The 21,562-nt window shown below is 41.7% G+C and overlaps 1 protein-coding gene across 2 annotated transcripts in view; it reads left to right on the top strand.

The window, feature by feature from the left end:
• LOC106589818 (myomesin-2) overlaps positions 1-21,244 on the top strand; it is a 35,854-nt gene extending 14,610 nt beyond the window's left edge. For both annotated transcript variants that reach the window (XM_014180192.3, XM_014180193.3), the window contains 21 exons: positions 1,116-1,237; positions 2,583-2,770; positions 3,130-3,256; positions 3,548-3,729; positions 3,813-3,927; positions 4,697-4,859; positions 5,571-5,677; positions 6,046-6,090; positions 6,957-7,093; positions 7,562-7,706; positions 7,806-7,868; positions 8,580-8,647; positions 8,878-8,991; positions 13,958-14,045; positions 14,150-14,188; positions 14,724-14,829; positions 15,780-15,943; positions 18,400-18,436; positions 18,676-18,698; positions 18,795-18,850; positions 20,016-21,244. In XM_014180192.3, coding sequence (XP_014035667.1) covers positions 1,116-1,237; positions 2,583-2,770; positions 3,130-3,256; positions 3,548-3,729; positions 3,813-3,927; positions 4,697-4,859; positions 5,571-5,677; positions 6,046-6,090; positions 6,957-7,093; positions 7,562-7,706; positions 7,806-7,868; positions 8,580-8,647; positions 8,878-8,991; positions 13,958-14,045; positions 14,150-14,188; positions 14,724-14,829; positions 15,780-15,943; positions 18,400-18,436; positions 18,676-18,698; positions 18,795-18,850; positions 20,016-20,477 — 2,551 coding nt within the window. In that variant the 3' untranslated portion in view covers positions 20,478-21,244. The remainder of the gene's footprint in view (positions 1-1,115; positions 1,238-2,582; positions 2,771-3,129; positions 3,257-3,547; positions 3,730-3,812; positions 3,928-4,696; positions 4,860-5,570; positions 5,678-6,045; positions 6,091-6,956; positions 7,094-7,561; positions 7,707-7,805; positions 7,869-8,579; positions 8,648-8,877; positions 8,992-13,957; positions 14,046-14,149; positions 14,189-14,723; positions 14,830-15,779; positions 15,944-18,399; positions 18,437-18,675; positions 18,699-18,794; positions 18,851-20,015) is intronic.
• Positions 21,245-21,562: the final 318 nt, after the last annotated feature.

Here is a 21,562-nt window from a genome sequence, read left to right as displayed (position 1 = left end):
GAAGACAAACAAGTTTCCCTCAAGAATTTCCCTGCATTTAGCGCCATCCATCATTCCTTCAATTCCCAGTCCCTGCCGATGAAAAACATCCCCACAGCATGATGCTGCCACCACCATGCTTCACTGTGGGGATGGTGTTCTCGGGGTGATGAGAGGTGTTGGGTTTGCGCCAGACATAGTGTTTTCCTTGATGGCCAATAAGCTCAATTTTAGTCTCATCTGACCAGAGTACCTTCTTCCATATGTTTGGGGAGTCTCCCACATGCCTTTTGGCGAACACCAAACACTAAGTGTTTGCTTATTTTTTTCTTAAAGCAATGACATTTTTCTGGCCACTCTTCCGTAAAGCCCAGCTCTGTGGAGTGTACGGCTTAAAGTGGTCCTATGGACAGATACTCCAATCTCCGCTGTGGAGCTTTTCAGCTTCTTCAGGGTTATCTTTGGTCTCTTTGTTGCCTCTGATTAATGCCCTCCTTGCCTGGTCCATGAGTTTTGGTGGGCGACCCTCTCTTGGCAGGTTTGTTGTGGTGCTCCGTGGGATGTTCAAAGTTTCGTATATTTTTTAATAACCCAACCCTGATTTGTACTTCTCCACAACTTTGTCCCTGACCTGTTTGTAGAACTCCTTGGTCTTCATTGTGCCGCTTGCTTGGTGGTGCAGACTCCCATTGCTTAGTGGTGCAGACTCTGGGGCCTTTTAGAACAGGTGTATATATACTTAGATCATCTGACACTTAGAATCCACACATGTGGACTTTATTTAACTAATTATGTGACTTCTGAGGGTAATTGGTTGCACCAGATCTTATTTAGGGGCTTCATAGAAAAGGGGGTGAATACATATGCACGCACCACTTTTCAGTTTTTTATTTTTTAGAATTTTTTGAAACAAGTAATTTTTTTCATTTCACTTCACCAATTTTGACTATTTTGTGTATGTCCATTACATGGAATCCAAATTAAAATCAATTTAAATTACAGGTTGTAATGCAACAAAATAGGAAAAACACCAAGGCGGATGAATACTTTTGCAAGGCACTGTACTTATTATTTGAAGTGTGATTTCATTCATCACAATGTGTTGAGAATTTGCTTCATTTGCTATTTTTGATTAGGTTTGTGGTTCAAGGTTTGACCACTGGTGAGACATATGTTTTCCGTGTGCAAGCCATCAATGAGCTGGGTCTGAGTGATGAATCACAGGAGTCCTCCCCCCTCGCTGTCAAAGCTGCCCTCAGTGAGTATGGACACACACACACACACACACACACACACACACACACACCACACACACACACACACACACACACACACACACACACACACACACACACACACACACACACACACACACACACACACACACACACCCCCCCCGCAGACATAATATACTTGTAATTTGTCGAGATTCCAACCAGGTGGAAAAAGTGTTGCATTCAATATGGCAGTAGCAACAGTAACAAAGAAGAAAATTGCAGATATTAAATTTTTGCGACCCACTGTGCTTAGCTGGAGGCTCTTTTCTCTGTGAATGATCACAGTGAATAAATTGTAGCAATGTTGTCAAGACTTTCTTCAAGGCCGTTGGTAGCTGTCCAGAAGTAAGACACACAAAGGCATCTAACTTTGATGCCTTAAGTCGGCTGAATATCTAATGATTATATCATCACAAGCATCGAATTATAAAATAAATGTCTCCAATAAATGAAGAGGACCGTCATTCTTCCTATTCACACGTTTCAGCAGGACAGCCTGGGAGCCTATAGGATTTGAGCCTGTCATCGTGTACTTTTCTCCTTGTCCAAATGATGTGAATAATTTAGGCAATCTGAGTCAAAAACAAACCATTGGTTCGTAGAGTTCCTTTGGGACATTCAACCAACAACTGCAGATTGTTTCATCAAACCATACATTTTTAAACTCATTGACGATACTCCAAGCTATGTGGATTGCAGTTTTTTAACAACAATTATCAAATTTACATTTAGCAGATGCTTTTATCCAGAGTGACTTATAGGAGCAATTAAGGTTAAGTGTCTTGCTTAAGAGCACACCGACAGATTTTTCACCTAGTTGGCTCGGGGATTTGAACCAGCGACCGTTCGGTTACTGGCCCAACGCACTGAAACGCTAGGCTACCTGCTAGTTGGCGCCATTATGCACTAAAATGTATGTATTATTCATGCTACCGAAAGCCTTAACAACCATAACCCTAAACTCTTAGAAAAATAGGTTCTGAAAGGGTTCTGCGGCTTTCCCCAAAGGATAACTCTTTTTGGTTCCAGGTAGAACTCTTTTGGGTTCCAGGTAGAACCCTCTGTGGAATGGGTTCCACATGGAACCCACAAGGGTTCTACTTGGAACCAAAAAGGTTCTACCTGGAACCAAAAGGGGTTCTTCAAAGAGTTTTTCTATGGGGAGAGCCGAAGAACCCTTTTTAGGTTCCAGATAGCACCTTTTTTTCTCAGAGTGTAGAGAAGAACCCTGCTATATATCCAATCCAGGTCATGTGACATGATTAACCAAAAAACAGGGCCCTAATCATGATACATGTTTAAGACACTTGTAAACTCTGTTTGCAGCGACTCCCTCTGCTCCGTATGACATTGCTCTGCTGGCCTGTGACGGAGAGTCTATGGTTCTGAACTGGAAGCACCCAATCCACTCCGGTGGCTCTCCGGTGGTTGAATACTACATTGACAAACACAGGCACGGAGAACACACATGGAAAGAGATCAACATCCCACCAATCAAAGAGCGGCTGTTCAAGGTACAAATCTGATCGACCTTAGTCATCTAAACACATCTGTAATGGTTAGGATTATACACACTTAGAACAAAAGGTGCTATCTAGGACCTAACAGGGTTTGGCTGTCCCCATAGGATAACTCTTTGCAGAACCCTTTTTTGGTTCCATGCCCTTTTCAGTTCAATGTAGAACCCTTTTCATAGAGGGTTCTACCTGAAACAAAAAAAGGTTTTACCTGGAACTAAAAAGGGTTTTCCTAATGGGTACGGCCGAAGAACCCTCTAAGGTCCTAGATAGCACCTTTAGTGTAGATAGTGTAGGAATCTATTATGCAGTTCAATTAGTTGTAACCGTTTTAGTACTTTCCTTCACAACCACAGGTTGAACATCTGAGTGCAGGTGCAGTCTATGAGTTCATGGTTTATGGTGGAAGTCTTGCTGGTCTTGGTGCCCCCTCTGCCCCCAGCAAGGCCTTCAACTGTGATGCCTGGACCATGCCCGAGCCAGGTACAGTACCGAAAACCTCTCTAAAACAAGTTTCTATTTTAAAGATGAAGTGTGCATAGTTCAAAGAAGTGAAAATCATTTTACATGCAAATACCGTTGCATAATTAAACCATTAATGCATATCTCATAATTTTTCATGAATTATGGAATAGGTGTATTCAAGCAGAAGCTTATCACCGGTACCATTTCCAACATCAATCGTTAAAACAGCAGCACATAGACATTACACAGTCTGACGTAAAGAACTGCTTGTCTGTCATTTTTGTACATTTACTGCACTCTGAATTTCAGGTCCAGCCTATGACATGACCTTCTGCGAGATCCGCGATGACTCTGTGGTGGTGGAGTGGAAGGCTCCCATCTACACCGGCACCAGCCCGATCACAGGCTACTTTGTTGACTTTGCAAAGAAAGGCTCAGATGAATGGCACTGTTCCAACGAGAGCCACGCTGTCAGTCACCGCTACCACAAGGTACAGAGAGTATTCCTAGAATACCTGCGTTATGACAATGTGTCAGCCTATTTGGCACATTTGACAGTCCTCCTCGTTTTCAGGTGACTGGGCTGGAAGTTGGAGTGTCCTATGTGTTCAGAGTGCGTGCGGCGAACGCTGAAGGTGCCGGCAAGCCTTCCTTGGCTTCTAACCCTGTGGTTGCCAAAGCAGTGGAAGGTACTGTTGGACAGACACAGTTCCCTATGCTGCGCTTCAATGTGGCTTAGAGCAGAGCAGCATTCGTTCAGTGTGTTCCACAGAGAATGTTTATTTGGGTCAGGATTCCCATTAAAATGGGACTTAGATTAGGAGAGTAATACCACAGGGTGTGTAGTACACTAGACAGGGTTATGAGGAGGGGCTTAGGGAGGGGTAGTCTGTGCTTCTGTCGATAAGGAACATTGGGAGGACGTGGGAGTAGAGAAAAATAGATGACTCATATGGAGCTCGGTAGAGTTGTTGAAGTGAGAAGGTGCAGACCATCGGGCGACCTGCAGAGGGCAGTGTTGTATTCTGCAGGGACATCAGCGACTCAAGCACAAGGCTGGTTGAGATCAGAGAAAAGTCATTTTCACAACTCTCTAGGTATTCATTCAACAGAGGATGCAGAACATAAATGCAGAAATAGTCTGTGAACATATAATGAACATGCTACCCTACTATGACTGTACCAAAACACACATCTCTAGGATGCTGTACTACCCTACTATGACTGTACCAAAACACACATCTCTAGGATGCTGTACTACCCTACTATGACTGTACCAAAACACACATCTCTAGGATGCTGTACTACCCTACTATGACTGTACCAAAACACACATCTCTAGGATCCTGTACTACCCTACTATGACTGTACCAAAACACACATCTCTAGGATGCTGCACTCCCAGATGTTTATTGCTGTTGCCTGTCAACTTCACTCTTTGCTTTGTCACTCCAAAAGGTGCCCAGGAGATGACCTGCACAGTGGACGAGGAGTCAGGTGACTTCATCCTGTCATTTGAAAGTTGTCAAATTACAGAGAGCTCCCACTTTGTGTGGAAGAAATTCTACAAGGAAATCACTGACTTCTCCAAAGGCATTGTCATCAAAACAGAGGGCAATATGTAAGCTATGCACAAAACTTGTCAACAGATCAAATATATTTCAACAAAACGTTCAAGAATTCTCAGTAGTGATTCAGAAGTGTGTAATATACTCACATTGATGTGCTCAGTATCTCCTGGACTCTATATTACCCAATGGTGTGCCTTCATTTATCTATTTCTATATTACCCAATGGTGTGCCTTCCTTTATCTATTTCTATATTACCCAATGGTGTGCCTTCATTTATCTATTTCTATATTACCCAATGGTGTGCCTTCATTTATCTATTTCTATATTATCCAATGGTGTGCCTTCATTTATCTATTTCTATATTACCCAATGGTGTGCCTTCATTTATCTATTTCTATATTACCCAATGGTGTGCCTTCATTTATCTATTTCTATATTATCCAATGGTGTGCCTTCATTTATCTATTTCTATATTATCCAATGGTGTGCCTTCATTTATCTATTTCTATATTATCCAATGGTGTGCCTTCATTTATCTATTTATATATTATTTAATGGTGTGCCCTTATTTATTTATTTCTATATTATCCAATGGTGTGCCTTTATTTATTTCTATATTACCCAATGGTGTGGCTGTTATTATTTCTATATTATCTAATGGTGTGCCTTTATTTATTTATTTCTATATTATCTAATGGTGTGCCTTTATTTATTTATTTCTATATTATCTAATGGTGCGTCTTTATTTATTTATTTCTAGCTCTAAGCTTATTTTCAAACACCCAGACCAGGGGGATGTGGGCTGCTTCTCCGTTGCTGTAACTAACACTGATGGTGTTTCTGCCAGCCATGAAATCCATGCCGAAGGTAGGCCCTGGCTGGGAGTAGATCATAAACAGGAGGTTACTTATTTATAACCCTCAGTCAGGATCATGGTATGAAATAGATTTAGTCCATACATGCATGCATACTGTACTAGTACATCTAAATCAACACAACAGCATGTCGTTATACAACAGATGTTGGAGTCAGAAACAATAGTGGTGTCTTTCACTGTTATTCATAAATATGATATGATGATGTGATATGGGACATGCATGTCTGGTCCTGTGCAGTGCAGACAACTGTTACTGTTGAAGTGTATGATGAAGTTCCATGTAAAAAGGAATCGCTGTGGATGATATTGGATCATTACAATACTGAAATACACTCTCCCTTGTTTACCTCTATTACAGAGCTGGAGAAAATGCTGGCAAAGAGCTATGGTATTCGACACCCAGGTAGGTTTTGTTCTGAATTATTTAATATGGCTTTTCTATTTTCAAAGAGAAAAGGAATGTCCGCGACTCTGGTATGTTCCTATTGTGATTTAATCAGAAGCACAAAAAAGATCAGAGTTGGATCTTTGTCATTTTCTATTTTCACTCTCATGAATTTTTGGTTCCCATCAAATAACCATTTGGAATACACAGCTCAGGGTAAAAGGTCAATTTTCGTAGTTTTTTTTGGCTTGAATAATGGGTTGTAACGGTTGTCTTTGGAAGAAGGAGTAGACTAAAGCGCAGCGTGGTACGTGTTCATGATGTTTATTAATAACTTGAACACAGCAACAAAAAAACAAAGTGGAACAAACCGCAACAGCTCTGTCAGGTGAACACACCAAACAGAAAACAACTACCCACACCAACCCTGTGGGTAAAGGCTACCTAAGTATGGTTCCCAATCAGAGACAACAATAGACAGCTGTCCCTGATTGAGAACCATACCCGGCCAAAACAAAGAAATACCAAAACATAGAAAAAGGAACATAGAATGCCCACTCTAGTCACACCCTGGCCTAACCAAAATAGAGAATAAAACCCTCTCTATGGCCAGGGCGTGACATGGGTATATACTGTAGGGGCGTGTGTGCTGTTGTAGACTGGTGATGTGGGTTCATGTAAACCACATAGAGGAGACAACTGTTAATCCCAGAAAATAGTTTTTTTCAGCCCTTTCTCCATCAACTTTTTTAGCATGTGGTTCATTACAGCTTATTCTTATATTTTGAGAAGGGAAATGTCTTCCTTTGAACAAATGCCATTTCTATCACAAAACCTACCTCTATTTGCATCACCTTCTTCCATTATTGTTTCTGCTTCCACAGTGATCCCTCTAAAGACTCAGCTGGCCTACAAGATTCTGGAGCGTGGTCGCATGCGCTTCTGGCTGCAGGCTGAGCACATCTCCTCTGCTGTCACCTATAAGTTCTTAGCTAACAACAATGAACTCTCACCGACTAATGTAAGACTCTCCTCCATATTCCTGTCAACTCTAAACCGACACATTGTCTTTGTCCGAAATGGTGCCCTATTCCCTACATAGTGCACTTTTGACCCCCATTCCTTATTTAGTGCACTTCTTTAGACACCTTTTTGGCATACAGTGCACAACTCCTGACTAGAGGCCTAGGAGGCTGACCCTATGGGCCTCTGGTCAAAAGTAGTGCACTATACAGGAAATAGGGTGTAGTTTCGGGACACAACACTGTAATTGAACTCACAATGGACTTGCACAGACATCTTGTTTTCTCTTTGTACTAGACATTCTACTCTATCATCACTATGTCATGGCATGAATAGACTTTTAAGCCAAGACTAGAGTGGATTACCCAACATAACCACATTATTGGATTCGCCCATTACGATTCCTCAACATTCACTCAATAGAGTCCTCTCATGCAAACTTTCTTGGTGTCTTCTGTGTTCTCAGCCAAATCATGCGAGTCATGACGTGGAGGCTGGCATCATTGAGTTTGTGCTGGATCATTTCACAGAGGATAGCGAGGGCACCTTTACTGTTCAGATCGAGGATGGCAAAGCCAGAGGACAGTCCTCTCTGGTGCTTATCGGAGCTGGTGAGAGCCTGTCTGCTGTGGGGGTTGTGCTCTAATCCAGGGTAGGGCTCCATGAGGGATCAAGGACTTATCCCCTGTATCACTTTGTTTGGGTTGTAGATTTCAAGGCAGCTCTCGCTGACGCAGAACACCAAAGGAGCGAGTACGTCAGAGTGAAAGACGGTAACAGTGTTTCAAAATATGCAGTCCTCTAGTGTTTGGGAAATTCAATATGCAGTCCTCTAGTGTTTGGGAAATTCATTATGCAGTCCTCTAGTGTTTGGGAAATTCAATATGCAGTCCTCTAGTCTTTGGGTAATTCATTATGCAGTCCTCTAGTGTTTGGGAAATTCAATATGCAGTCCTCTAGTGTTTGGGAAATTCAATATGCAGTCCTCTAGTGTTTGGGAAATTCAATATGCAGTCCTCTAGTGTTTGGGAAATTCATTATGCAGTCCTCTAGTGTTTGGGAAATTCAATATGCAGTCCTCTAGTCTTTGGGTAATTCATTATGCAGTCCTCTAGTGTTTGGGAAATTCAATATGCAGTCCTCTAGTGTTTGGGAAATTCAATATGCAGTCCTCTAGTGTTTGGGAAATTAATTTGAGTAATATTTAAATTAGGTATGAATTTCAAGTACTAAGATGATGATTTGATATCATAACGATTTATTCCTTCAAAATGGTTGACATTATTTATGGCAGCCACACACTGTTATCACACCTGCAAATCCTTCAGCCACCCATTGTTACAAGGATATTACAAGGACACAAGGGTGTTATTAGCAAAACAATTGATGAAATCTGACCTTCATATGCCCGCTCTTCCCCCTCCCTCCCTCTATCCCCCCCTCTCTCCCTCCCACCCTTTCTGTCTCTCTTGCCCTCTTTCCAGGCCCCCACTTCAGTGAGTTTTTGTCAGTCCATGTCGGGGATGACTGCTCTGTGGCACTCATCTGCAAGGTAATTAAACATTCACCGAAAGTACAATTAGATTAAGCCAAGAGATTAAATGGAAATGATGGCATGAGTTATTGCTACTGCCAATCTAAATGACAAACACAGTCAGCATGATTCACCTCAGTCGTTGTTCCCTGCGTTGACAGATGGTGTTGTTGTACTGCAGGCATGCGTCTTTGTTTGGGCTGGTTCACCTACCTGTGGGCTATGGGTTCTGTTGTTTCATAATGCAGGTGGATAATCTGAAGAAGGAAACTGCGCTGCATTGGTTTAAGGATGCCGTTGAGATTACCCCTGAAGGGCCAGTCAATCTGGCATCTGGAACCTGCAAGCTTCCTATTTCCCTGGTAATTGTATCACACAGACACACACCTTCTAATTAAGTGATAATGTCCGATAAGCCGGTGTTTGCAGGATATATTGACACGGGTGTTGTCAGGCCCGAGACAAAGTCGAACCGTGCCAATATATCCTCCAAACACCGGCTTCAAGGACATTATCACTCTTATACAAGAGGTTACCAACATATTCAAATGATGATTGACATATTTTAATTAAAAAACGTTATTTAGATTAATTTATTAACACTATTTCATCCTTCCACAAGATATAGTCCCGAAACAAATCTAGGGTTGCTACCCAAGCCGTCTGGTTGTTCGTTCTATTGGTTCGGTTGCTAGAGACGCGACCCAGTCGTTCAGTCTTTTTGTTCTGTATCTATGGACGCGACCCAGACGTTCGTTCTAAATTTTCCATTGCCATACTGTTTGCTAGCTAGCCAACTACAACTAACTTAAGAGTCACGTCAAACATTTAAAAAATAAATAACAAAAGTAGCTGCGTTTGCCTTTGTTTAAGTAGTTTTCTAGTGACATTTATTTGGATACATCCATAACAATGAGTTATTGAGGTGTGGTTTCGCCTGGCATAGAAAATGTAATATCTCTTCAGGACACTGTTGTTCAGAGGAGCTAGCCAACAACACAGCTAACACAATCACTTCAAACCTTGAAGCTGTAAAGACTGCAAACTAGCTGCACTTCGTTTCAGTTTGACCCTTTGCTATGAGACTCGAAATTAGGCTCAGGTGCATCCTGTTTCAGTTGGTCATCCTTGAGATGTTTCTACACCTGTGGTAAATTCAATTGATCGGACATGATTTGGAAAGGCAGACACCTGTCTATATAAGGTCCCACAGTTGACAGTGCATATCAGAGCAAAAACCAAGTCATGAGATCGAAGGAATTGTCTGTAGAGCTCTGAGAGATTCTGCAGCATTGAAGGTCCCAAAGAACACAGTGGCCTCCATCATTCTTAAATAGAAGAAGTTTGGAACCACCAAGACTCTCCCTAGAGCTGGCCACCCGGCCAAACTGAGCAATCGGGGGAGAAGGGCCTTGGTCAAGAACCAGACTACCCCCCCCAGATGATCACTCTGACAGAGCTGTAGAGTTCCTCCGTGGAGATGGGAGAACCTTCCAGAAGGACAACCTTATCTGCAGCACTCGAAAAATTAGGCCTTTATGGTAGAGTGGCCAGACGGAAGCCACTCCTCAGTTAAAGGCACATGACAGCCTGCTTGGAGTTTGCCAAAATGCACCTAAAGACTCTCAGACCATGAGAAACAAGATTTTCTGGTCTGATGAAACCAAGAGTGATCCTAGATGAAAACCTGCACCAGAGCGCTCAGGACATCAGACTGGGGGAAAAGGTTCACCTTCCAACAGGACAACGACCCTAAGCACAGCCAAGACAACGCGGGAACGGCTTTGGTACAAGTCTCTGAATGTCCTTGAGTGGCCCAGCCAGTGCCCGGACTTGAACCCGATCTAACATCTCTGGAAAGACCTGAAAATAGCTGGTCAGTGACGCTCCCCATCCAACCTGACAGAGCTTGAGAGGATCTGCAGAGAAGAATGAGAGAAACTCCCCAAATACAGGTGTGCCAAGTTTGTAGCATCATACCCAAGAAGACTCGATGCTGTAATCGGTGCCAAAGGTGCTTCAACAAAGTACTGAGTATTCCATCGATCCATGTTTAAAACATACAATATACTTGCACTGAAGCTGCTCAACAACTACATCACATTAGTCATCTAACAGACTCCCATCCAGAGCGACACACAGAAGCAACCAGGGTCATCCTCCCCTCAGCAGCCACCCTTGTTGTGTCGCTCTGGGTGGGAGTCGGTTAGATGATTAATGTGATGTAGCTGTTGAGCGGCTTCACTGCAAGTATACTGTATGTTTTAAACATAAAATATATATATATATATATATATATATATATATATATATATATAGGCATTTTAACGTCATAGATTTAGCCGGTGGTAATTTATGGAATAGACACCTGCTGGAATGCGCTTTTAACCAATCAGCATTCAGCATTAGACTCACCTGTTGTATAAAGATTGAACAAACGACAGGTAACTGCCAAAATAAAGGAAACATCAACATAAAGTGTATTAATAGGGTGTTGGGCTCTCATGAGCCACCAGAGCTGCCAGAACAGCTTCAATGCACCTTGGCATATATTCTACAAGTGTCTGGAACTCTATTGGAGGGATGTGACACCATTCTCCCACAAAAAAATTACATCATTTGGTGTTTTGTGTATTTTGGTGGAGAACACTGTTTCAGGTGCCACTCCAGAATCTTCCATAAGTGTTCAATTGCATTAAGATCTGGTGACTGAGACACACACACACACACACACACACACACACACACACACACCACACACACACACACACACACACACACACACACACACACACACACACACACACACACACACTTTAAACCCCTCTCTGCTCCTTTGAGACCTCTCTTTCAAAGTCACTGAGATCTCTTCTTCTATCCATGGTAGCCAAAATAACAATAATTTTATACATGACCCTAATAGCTGATGTATGCTTGATCTGGCAATGCTGTCCGGAGGCGCCGTATGGAGGGTGTGATGCAATTGCAGAGGACAAATCGAGCTCCCTCCCAATTTTTGTAACAATGCAGAGGGCTCCGCATTGCCATGATTGGTTGATGGCAAGTGGCGGCGGGAGGTCTCACTTCCTTCACAAGTTCCTTCACAACAGCTCTGCTCTGCTCCACGAAGCACAAGAAATATGAATGCCCTGACTTAAGGGTAAGTGCTGTACAGCCACTGCAGACGTCAGATTGACCATGCAGAGCTTTTAAGCATGATGGGATGTTTTAATTGCTTAACTACCTCAGGAACCACACCTGTGTGGAGGCACCTGCTTTCAACATACTTTGCATCCCTCATTTACTCAAATGCTTCCATTATTTTGGCAGTTACCTGTACATATAATAGCAGGTGTTACTGTATGTGGACAATAGGCAGAAGCACAATTACATTTCTTGGAAACCCAGTAGTTTTGATAATAGTCTACAGTAAAAGGACCTTGCAGTCTGGTAAACCGGGTTAGGCACATTCATCCTATGACTTCATTGCTGGAAATCTCATGGCAGTCATTGAGAACAGAATTGTTGTTGAGTACAATTCTGAGCAGTCCTGTGACTTTCCATATCATCTAGACACAATCAGGCCAAGCCAAAGTTAGCCATACTAATACTCTGTATTACCCTTGTTTGTGTTGAAGGAGGGTATTATCCGCCTACACAGTCATGCTGTCAGTTCCTACGCTTTATACCACAGGATGTTGGTGGCACCTTAGTTGGGGAGGACATGCTCATGGTAATGGCTGGGGCGGTATGTGTGGAATGGTATCAAATAAATCAAACACATGGGTTGATTCCATTCGCTCCATTCCAGCCATCATTATGAGCCATTTCCCCCTCAGCAGCCTCCACTGTTTCACACAATAAGACAAGAGACAAATAGCCACCAAAACATTTGTGATGTAATGTACTGTGATGCAATGTGATGTAATGTACTGTGATGTGATGTACTGTGATGTAATGTAATGTAAGGGAAGTAAGAAGTGCAGTCAAGGCGAATTTTGACTTGAGGTCCTAGGGGCACCAGTCATTTATAGGAAACAAGAGGAATAACCCTGAGGGGAAGAAGATAAGCAGCGCGATCCTCAGTAAAGCGCCACTGTCATAGAAAGCAGTCACTTCCAATTATGTCATTATAAATATTCACACCCTGCAATCGTACTCTGTCCTCACAAAGCTATGAGATGGAAGAGGTTACTCTGATCCTGTGCTTGATATACAGCCTGTTTGACATTGGCCACATGTAAATGCCAGAAGTGGTGAGAAAAATTATATGAAATTGAGACAATAGCTAGGTTTGCATCCAATTGGTAATAGATTTTCATGCGAATATTCAAAAATCTGCATAAAGAAAAAAATATTTTCCACCAGTGGTGTGTTTCCACCAAACTGACTCGTTGCAGATAAAAGTCAGCTTATATTGTCATGTACCAACTAAAAATGTGAAGTTCAATGTGTTTCCATCATATTTACAACTCTAGCGATAGTTTTGTCACAAAAAATGATGTGTTAAATAGTAAATGTGCCTACTCTGGTCTTGGCATGTGCACACTAGCCAACAGCTTGTAGATACAGTGCGGGTACGCTGTGCGGGTAGGCTAGTCAACATGTTGAGATTATTATGGATAAGAGCGAGAATATATTTATTTATCAAATGGCAGTCAAGCATCAATACCATCTCATCAGAATAAGACCCTTGATATTTATTGGAAAGGAGCATCAAGCTCATCACTGTGCACTTTCATCACCCTGTGAAGTTCATCATAACTTATTTCATCTGTAGCCTTATAAACTGCATGGTTTCCCCAGTCGTAGTGGGAGAAGTGGTGACTACATACCATATCATCGTGTGATGATACTTCGATAGGATGGTTATTATATCAATATTTGCGCATAAAGGCCTTCCACTGCCATTTCGTGCATGATACATTTTACCAGCAGAAAAAGAAAGCACCAATGTTGAACTGACAAATGATCTGTCAGCATTTATAAAATTGTACTGAAATTTCCTGTTTCCATCACAGCTGTTTTTTTTTAAATACGGTATGACTTTACTCACGTAAAAATTGTGGATGGAAATGTGGTTAGAGACACTGTATGAACCGGAATTGACTAAAGCAAAACAATTCCAATCTCAATGTAATGAAGTTAATGAAGCTTACGTGGTCAGTGTTACTGTTACAGAGGGTAGGCCTATCTACTGCATTCAAATTTGAGGCCTATCTACTGCGTTCTGATTTGAGGCCTATCTACATCATTCGAATTTGAGGCCTATCTACTGCGTTCTAATTTGATTCCTGAAATGGTGCTGTGTTTTTTTATCCAACCTAGTTCTCCAAGGCTTCCACTGGCATTTACAAAGCTACCATCAGTGACGACAGAGGAAAGGATCAGTCCCAAATTGAAATATCTGGCCATGGTAAATATTATTAGCAAAATTATACCATGTTGTATGTGAAATATATTGTCTTACTGTGAACATACTTTGAATGTAATTTTGTTCTATCAACATCTCTCTTACAGCTTTTGATGAAATTATCAACAAGCTTTCTAAACTTGCTGGTAGGTACTAATATCTTCAAGTTTAGCTTGCTTGATTGCCACTTCCCTTTTTAGTATACTTAGCATATTTTAGCATGCTTTAACATACTTTAGCATACTTTTTAAAACTCATTTCACGTTATTCTACTCATTATTCAACCAGGGCAATAAATCAGTTGGACTTGATTGTTAGATTACAGATGTGTTCCTCACACAGTTCTGTGGTTTTTCTCAGTGCAGCTAAATCAGTGCAGCAAAACTAATGAGGCGGATTACACAGCCAGTGGGCATATCAAGGGTCTTGTTACTCTACCCTCAAGAACTGGGCTGAAGTAACAAATCTACCTGTCGTCCTAGCCTGAAATCATATCCCCATTACAGCATTTGTTGTGCTGATTTCCAATTCCCTGCACTGGCCAACCAATTAGTAAACCACAGCAAGTCACCAAGTTGTGTCTATCTAAGAAGATATATTATTAATTTAAGAGACATATAGAACATATATGTCAGCATATGTACACTAAAGGACGCTTGGGTTTTCCTTTTCGCTCACCAGGATCCTCTGCAGCTGAGTTGGCAATTCACTGCACAGCAACAGGCATTCAGCTCCAATGCCACATGAAATACTACACAGAGGAGATGAAAATCCATTGGCTGCACGTGTAAGCATATGCTACGTATTTATTTTGGGGGGGTGGGGGGGTCTTTTCTTTTATTAAATTATGCAGAGAATGCAAAATTATAGAAATGTTCATGTAAATAGAATCCACACAAGGTTTTATCCCAAGGCGTAACATGAGCTAGGCGTGTAAACATGATTTGAGATTTTGTCTAAAACTGTGACTCTTTAGTAAAAATGTAAAACAACAGTGACACCAGAGCCTTTCTTCACACACAAACAATACAAAACATATATCAACTCTCACTAATGCTCTGTCCTAAGGAAATATTTAGTAGGCCTACCTAGCAGAATAGCTACAGGATAATAAAAAAAAAACACTTGTGGGAAGTCATCGGTTACAGCAGCTTGTGTAAGGCAAACCAGTTTCAGCTAAACCATGCGTGGGTCTTCTAATCCCTGTATGAACATTTTGAAGTAGCTGCTTCGGCTTTTTCTTTCTTCTGGTGTGCATGGCATAGACAAGGGGAGCATGTTTCACAGCACGGCAACAATTTCACACGCAATGACTGAACAAAGCTCACCATTTCCCATGATTCCTCACAAATTTGAGCTTGGCAAATTTCAGGTCCTCCCTGCCTGCCAAGAGGGCCATGGCACATAAATAACATAGTGATGATGCTCAAATGGTCCAGAAAGGCAACTGCAGCTGGTCATTATTTGATAAACTACTAGAAAATGACACTTATTATGAGAGAAATTAGGAAATTCTACCATTTTCATTAGAATCAATCACAATTTCATGTTATGTTTGTATGATCCAATTAGGTCCTCATTGAGCTACCTGTGAATGAGAGTTTATACAATTTTTCATTGACTGCTCTTTAGGGGCCTACTCAATCCAACACAATGGATACCTTCAATAGCAGTGTTTTTTCAATCCCAAAACAATAATTATTATGCTCCATCTGTTCCTCCCCTTTACCATTCTAGGGAAAGGAAACTCTCTCACTCTGAGAAGGTGCGTATTGGAGGTACCCCAGCCATGGCCACTATGGAGATCATTGAACCCACAGACAGGGATAAGGGTCTTTACCACATCCAGATAATAGATACGGATAAGACCTATACTCGCACCATCGACCTCTCTGGACACGGTAAGCCAGATGATATAGACAGTATATATGCCGTCGTACTTGTACTTTAACAACCTACTTCTCCTTCAGTCTTGCAAATAGCATAACACATGAACACAGTGATATTAGCACATTCAGCATGTATGAACCTCAAGAACAATACCAGGATAATGGTAACCTGTAAATGATACACCTGATCAATGGAGTTCATCATTTTAGATATTCACATTCATTCGTATGCATTGGATTCCCAGCCCAGTCTTCATTCGTGTGTGTACCTAACATCTAAATGTTGAAAAAACCGAAGGTTGTATATCATTACCATTTTTTCTGGCAGTATATCAATGAGGTGGAGTCTTCAGCTGGACCACAGTAATGAGATCACTGCGCATCTTTATCAAAATGACCAACTACTAAACACTGTTGTAGTTTTTATCATACCACCTCCAACTATTGGCCACTCTACTGTTGTTCTGCCACAGTCTTAGAATAACCCATGCAGTGTCCAGTTTTACACTGATTTCTACATTTATAATACAAAGAAAAGGGCATCTCTGCAGCTGGGTACACAGAAGCAAGCAGCATATTTAGGCTAATCCGGGGGATGAAATAACAGGAACAACAATATCAAAGGTGCAATCCTGGCTCAGACTTCAGTTAGTCAACAGACTGTTTGATGACAAACATAATCAAGGGCTGGTCCCTGACAGGTCATGCGATGTGTGGGCTGGAAACAGTAATGAGTGAGCGAGGATGAGCTATTTCAGGCAAAACAGAACAACATTACAATAATGAGGTACGATATGTTTCTGCTGTTATGTCTCCAAGACAAGTACCAGTAAGAACGGCAATAGAAAGAAAGTAGGTTACTCCATCTACACTTCAACATTGTTTTTTTATGGTGTAACATTAATTATAAACCGGGTGGTTTGAGCCCTGAATGCTGATTGGCTGACAGCCGTGGTATATCAGACCGTATACCACGGGTATGACAAAAAGTGTATTTTAACATCTCTAATTACATTGGTAACCAGTTTACAATAACAATAAGGCACCTCAAGGGTTTGTGATATATGGCCAATATATATATATATATAATATATATATAATATATATATATATTATTTATTTAACCTTTATTTAACCAGGTAGGCCAGTTGAGAATATGTTCTCATTGACAACTGCGACCTGGCCAAAAAATAAATAACAATATGAGGATGAGGTAGTTTGGTGGGCTATTTGCAGATGGGCTATGTACAGGTGCAATGATCTGTAAGCTACTCTGACAGCTGATGCTTAAAGTTAGTGAGGGAGATATGAGTCTCCAGCTTCAGTGATTTTTGCAATTCGTTCCAGTCATTGGCAGCAGAGAACTGGAAGGAAAGGCGGCCAAAGGAGGAATTGACTTTGGGGGTGACCAGTGAAATATACCTGCTGGAGCGCGTGCTACGGGTGGGTGCTGCTATGGTGACCAGTGAGCTGAGATAAGGTGGGGCTTTACCTAGCAAAGACTTATAGATGACCTGGAGCCAGTGGGTTTGGCAACGAATATGAAGCGAGGACCAGCCAATGAGAGCATACAGGTGGCAGTGGTGGGTAGTATATGGCGCTTTGGTGACTAAACGGATGGCACTGTGATAGACTGCATCCAATTTGCTGAGTAGAGTGTTGGAGGCTATTTTGTAAATGACATCGCCGAAGTCATGGATCGGTAGGATAATCCGTTTTACGAGGGGATGTTTGGCAGCATGAGTGAAGGAAGGAATAGGAAGCCGATTCTAATGTGAGTCTGGAAGGAGAGTTTACAGTCTAACCAGACACCTAGGTATTTGTAGTTGCCCACATATTCTAAGTCAGAGCTGTCCAGAGTAGTGATGCTGGACGGGCAGGCAGGTGCGGGCAGCGATCGGTTGAAAAGCATGCATTTAGTTTTACTTGCATTTAAGAGCAGTTGTAGGCCACGGAAGGAGAGTTGTATCGCATTGAAGCTCGTCTGTAGGTTAGTTAACACAGTGTCCAAAGAAGGGCCAGAAGTATACAGAATGGTGTCGTCTGCGTAGAGGTAGATCAGAGAATCACCAGCAGCAAGAGCGACATCATTGATGTATACAGAGAAAAGAGTCGGCCCGAGAATTGAACCCTGTGGCACCCCCTTAGAGACTGCCAGAGGTCCGCACAACAGGCCCTCCGATTTGACACACTGAACACTGTCTGAGCAGTAGTTGGTGAACCAGGCGAGGCAGTCATTTGAGAATACAAGGCTGTTGAGTCTGCCGATAAGAATGCGATGATTGACCGAGTCGAAAGCCTTGGCCAGGTCGATGAATACGGCTGCACAGTATTGCACAGCTAAGGGCTGTGTCCAGGCACTCCGCGTTGCATCGTGCATATTAACTATAATAAATAATAATTAATGTAATTAGAGCGGTTTAATTATTAGATGCATGAATAGCCAATATTTTCTTTCTTTTTCACAGCCTACGATAAAGCCTTTGCTGAATTCACAACTCTCAAGTAAGATAATCACGTCATAATTCTGTTCAGTGTATTAATTTCCGTGTTATTTCATGCACATGTATGCAGGTCAATAATACTATATACATGTAATGTTCTATACAGCTAAAACACAGCTTGAATTCCTACATAGTGTTAATGTATTGTGGTAATGCAGAGCATGTGTATGGAGTCACAGTCTTGGGGTGAAATATACCAAGCCTCACTGTGCTAATGAACATTTTTCTCTTGTTTTCCAGAGAGGAAGCATATGCTGAAGCCAGTGAGTACATTCCCCTTGACATAATGCTAGATTGTGGCTCTGTGGGAATTTTCTGATTCGGACCATATTGTGATTATATAATATCTTCATTTTTAGACCGTGGCAAAGTGCTGGGCGGTCTCCCTGATGTTGTTACCATCATGGAGAAGAAGGTAATTTACCTTTTATTTTGCAATTAAATACAATGATGGGAATATATTTAACACTAGAACAGGTAACCAGACATGGTTTAACACATTGCGAGGGTCAGTGTCAACGATCATAACCAGATGGATGCAGCTGATGTCCACTGTAACCTACTGTTGCGTTACACACAGCACCAGTGGTGGGAAAAGTACCCAATTGTCATACTTGAGTCAAAGTAATTGAAAACTACTCAAGCAAAATACTACTTGAGAAAAAGTAAAAAAGTTTTGGTTTTAAATGTAATTACTAAAATATACTTAAGTATCAAAAGTAAAAGTTTAAATCATTTCAAATTCTTTATATTAAGCAAACCAGATGGCACCATTTTCTTGTTTATTTATTATTTACGGATAGCCTGGGGTACACTCCAACACTCAGACATAATTTACAAACGAAGCATGTGTTTAGTGAGTCCTCCAGATCAGAGGCAGTAGGGATGACCAGGGAAGTTCTCTTGATAAGTGCGTGAATTTGACTATTTTCCTGTTCTGCTAAGCATTCAAAATGTAGAGTACTTTTGGGTGTCAGGGAAAATGTATGGAGTAAAAAGTATATAATTTTCCTTAAGAATGTAGTAAAGTAAAAGTTGTCGAAAATCGAAATAGTAAAGTACAGATACCCAATACAACTACTTAAGAGGTAATCTAAAGTATTTTTACTTAAGTACTTTACGGCACTGCACAGCACTGGAAAATCACCCTTAGGTGGAAGATTGTGGTGTTATATTGCATTTCACAGCACCTCATGTCAGATTTCATACAGCATATGATATATTGCGGGAAAAACATAAACTGGGGTCCTTATGAAACACATGCAGTGTGATGTATATGATAGGAATATTGTGTAGACATGTCATAGAGGTATATGGTTTGCATAATGGCAGAATAGAGCTACTTGTAAAGGTCACTGTAACCGCACCTCTCTCCAAAGTGACTACACACGCTTGTTTGTAGTGTGATTGGTTCTTTTACCTTGGGGCTGCAAGAGGGGAGAGACTAGGGATTTAACAAGACACGATAAGCATAGTAAACTCTGATTAAATCAAACAACAGCACTCCAACATTCCATCTTCTTCTGTTATATCTGTGTTGGTAACCAACGGTCTTTCAATTCCTTTGCCCTGCTTGGTAGACACTGAGTTTGACCTGCACAGTGTGCGGTGACCCCAAACCTCAAGTCACCTGGTTAAAAAATGGTGCAGAGGTGTATACCGATGACCAGTACTCAGTCTCCCTCGAGTCCGGGAAGTTCGCCAGTCTCACCATCAAGCGTGTGTCCCTGGAAGACTGTGGCAGGTATACTATGACGGTGCAGAACAAATATGGAGGAGAGTCCGTGGATATCGTTGTGAGCGCCTACAAGCATGGAGACACGATTCCACAGGCCAAACCAACGCTAACGCCCAAGTCCATCATCCCACCTAAACGTCCTATTGAGATCCCAGGTCCCAAGGTTGTCACCCCTGCTCCTTCCTCAGCTCCTTCCCATGTCTCTTCTCCAGCCGGTGCCAAGTCCCCCACCTCTCCTAAGGGACTGAAGTCTCCCACCCCAGCTCGTAGCATGAAGTCCCCTACCCCAACAAAGAGAAAGTAAACAACCGAAGCATTTCAATTCCAAAGAGAGACAAGACAATGAAAAGTGATTGATCTTTTTGCATGAGTCATGAAATATAACTTTATTTAAAGCTAGAATCCTTTATTGAAACAATAACATAGCAACACCCCACCTCTGTTTTGGTAAAAAGTTATGGGATGGGCTTGGAGAAATGTAACCTCTCTCAAATTCATAGACAGCGCTATGGATGGAAGGTCTGACAATTCATAGTTTTAACCATGTTTTGAGGTTATACAGTGTTAAAACAAGCTTTTGGGTTTTGATAGGGTATGACAGTTAAACAAATTTCATGAGGCATTTATAATTTATTTTCATCGAGAATCAGGTATATATCATTCATTTAAGTCCAAAAATGTATGTTGCAACTAAGGATTCCAACGTTATGACTAGATCTCTCATTTTTCACTGGGGGGGGGGGGGGGGGGTTGTCATCAAGGTTTACTAAGCTGAATGTGCCTTCTAATGAACTTGTCTCTGTCTCACTTTGGGCGCTTTGGTAAAAATTGACTAGCTTTGATGTTTAGTTTATTACATCTCTGTTTTAAAAGCTGCACTTTCAATTAGCTGGTGCAATGTTGAGGTATTGGCTGTCCCTACGGATGGATAACCCCAAAGTGCTGGACCTCCACTTAGCCCACAGCGGCAGGCGCGGCGATTCTAGTCACTGTCCCCAATAAATCACGTTACCCTTCTCGCTGCCGCATGTCTCCGCCTGCTTTTGTGCTAATAAAAAAGAGCAAAAATCACTTCTCACTGTGTGGTCCCTGAGCTGTTTACTATTAGGTTCCAGCGTACACTCACCCAAGGTGTCTGAATGCAGTCGCAATGTAAAATATGTAAGCGATTAGAGTGGCTATAGGCCTATCTGAATCACATCAGCACTTTTCACTACCTCTTTGCCCACTCTCATTTTCAACTCCACAAATCAATTCATGTATATGGAGCACCTATGGCTGTTTGCCCGCTGACAACTTGCCATCAGATTCCCCACTATTCAATGGGAGTTGTTAATCAAGTATCTCCACAAGGATATTGTTAATAAATCACAATCACATGTCGACTTT

The sequence above is a fragment of the Salmo salar genome, chromosome 28 (assembly GCF_965601325.2).
Source record: "Salmo salar chromosome 28, fSalSal1, whole genome shotgun sequence".
NCBI lineage: Eukaryota > Metazoa > Chordata > Actinopteri > Salmoniformes > Salmonidae > Salmo > Salmo salar.
The sequence above is the reverse complement of the archived record's forward strand: the minus strand, read 5'-3'. Positions and strand labels throughout refer to the sequence as shown.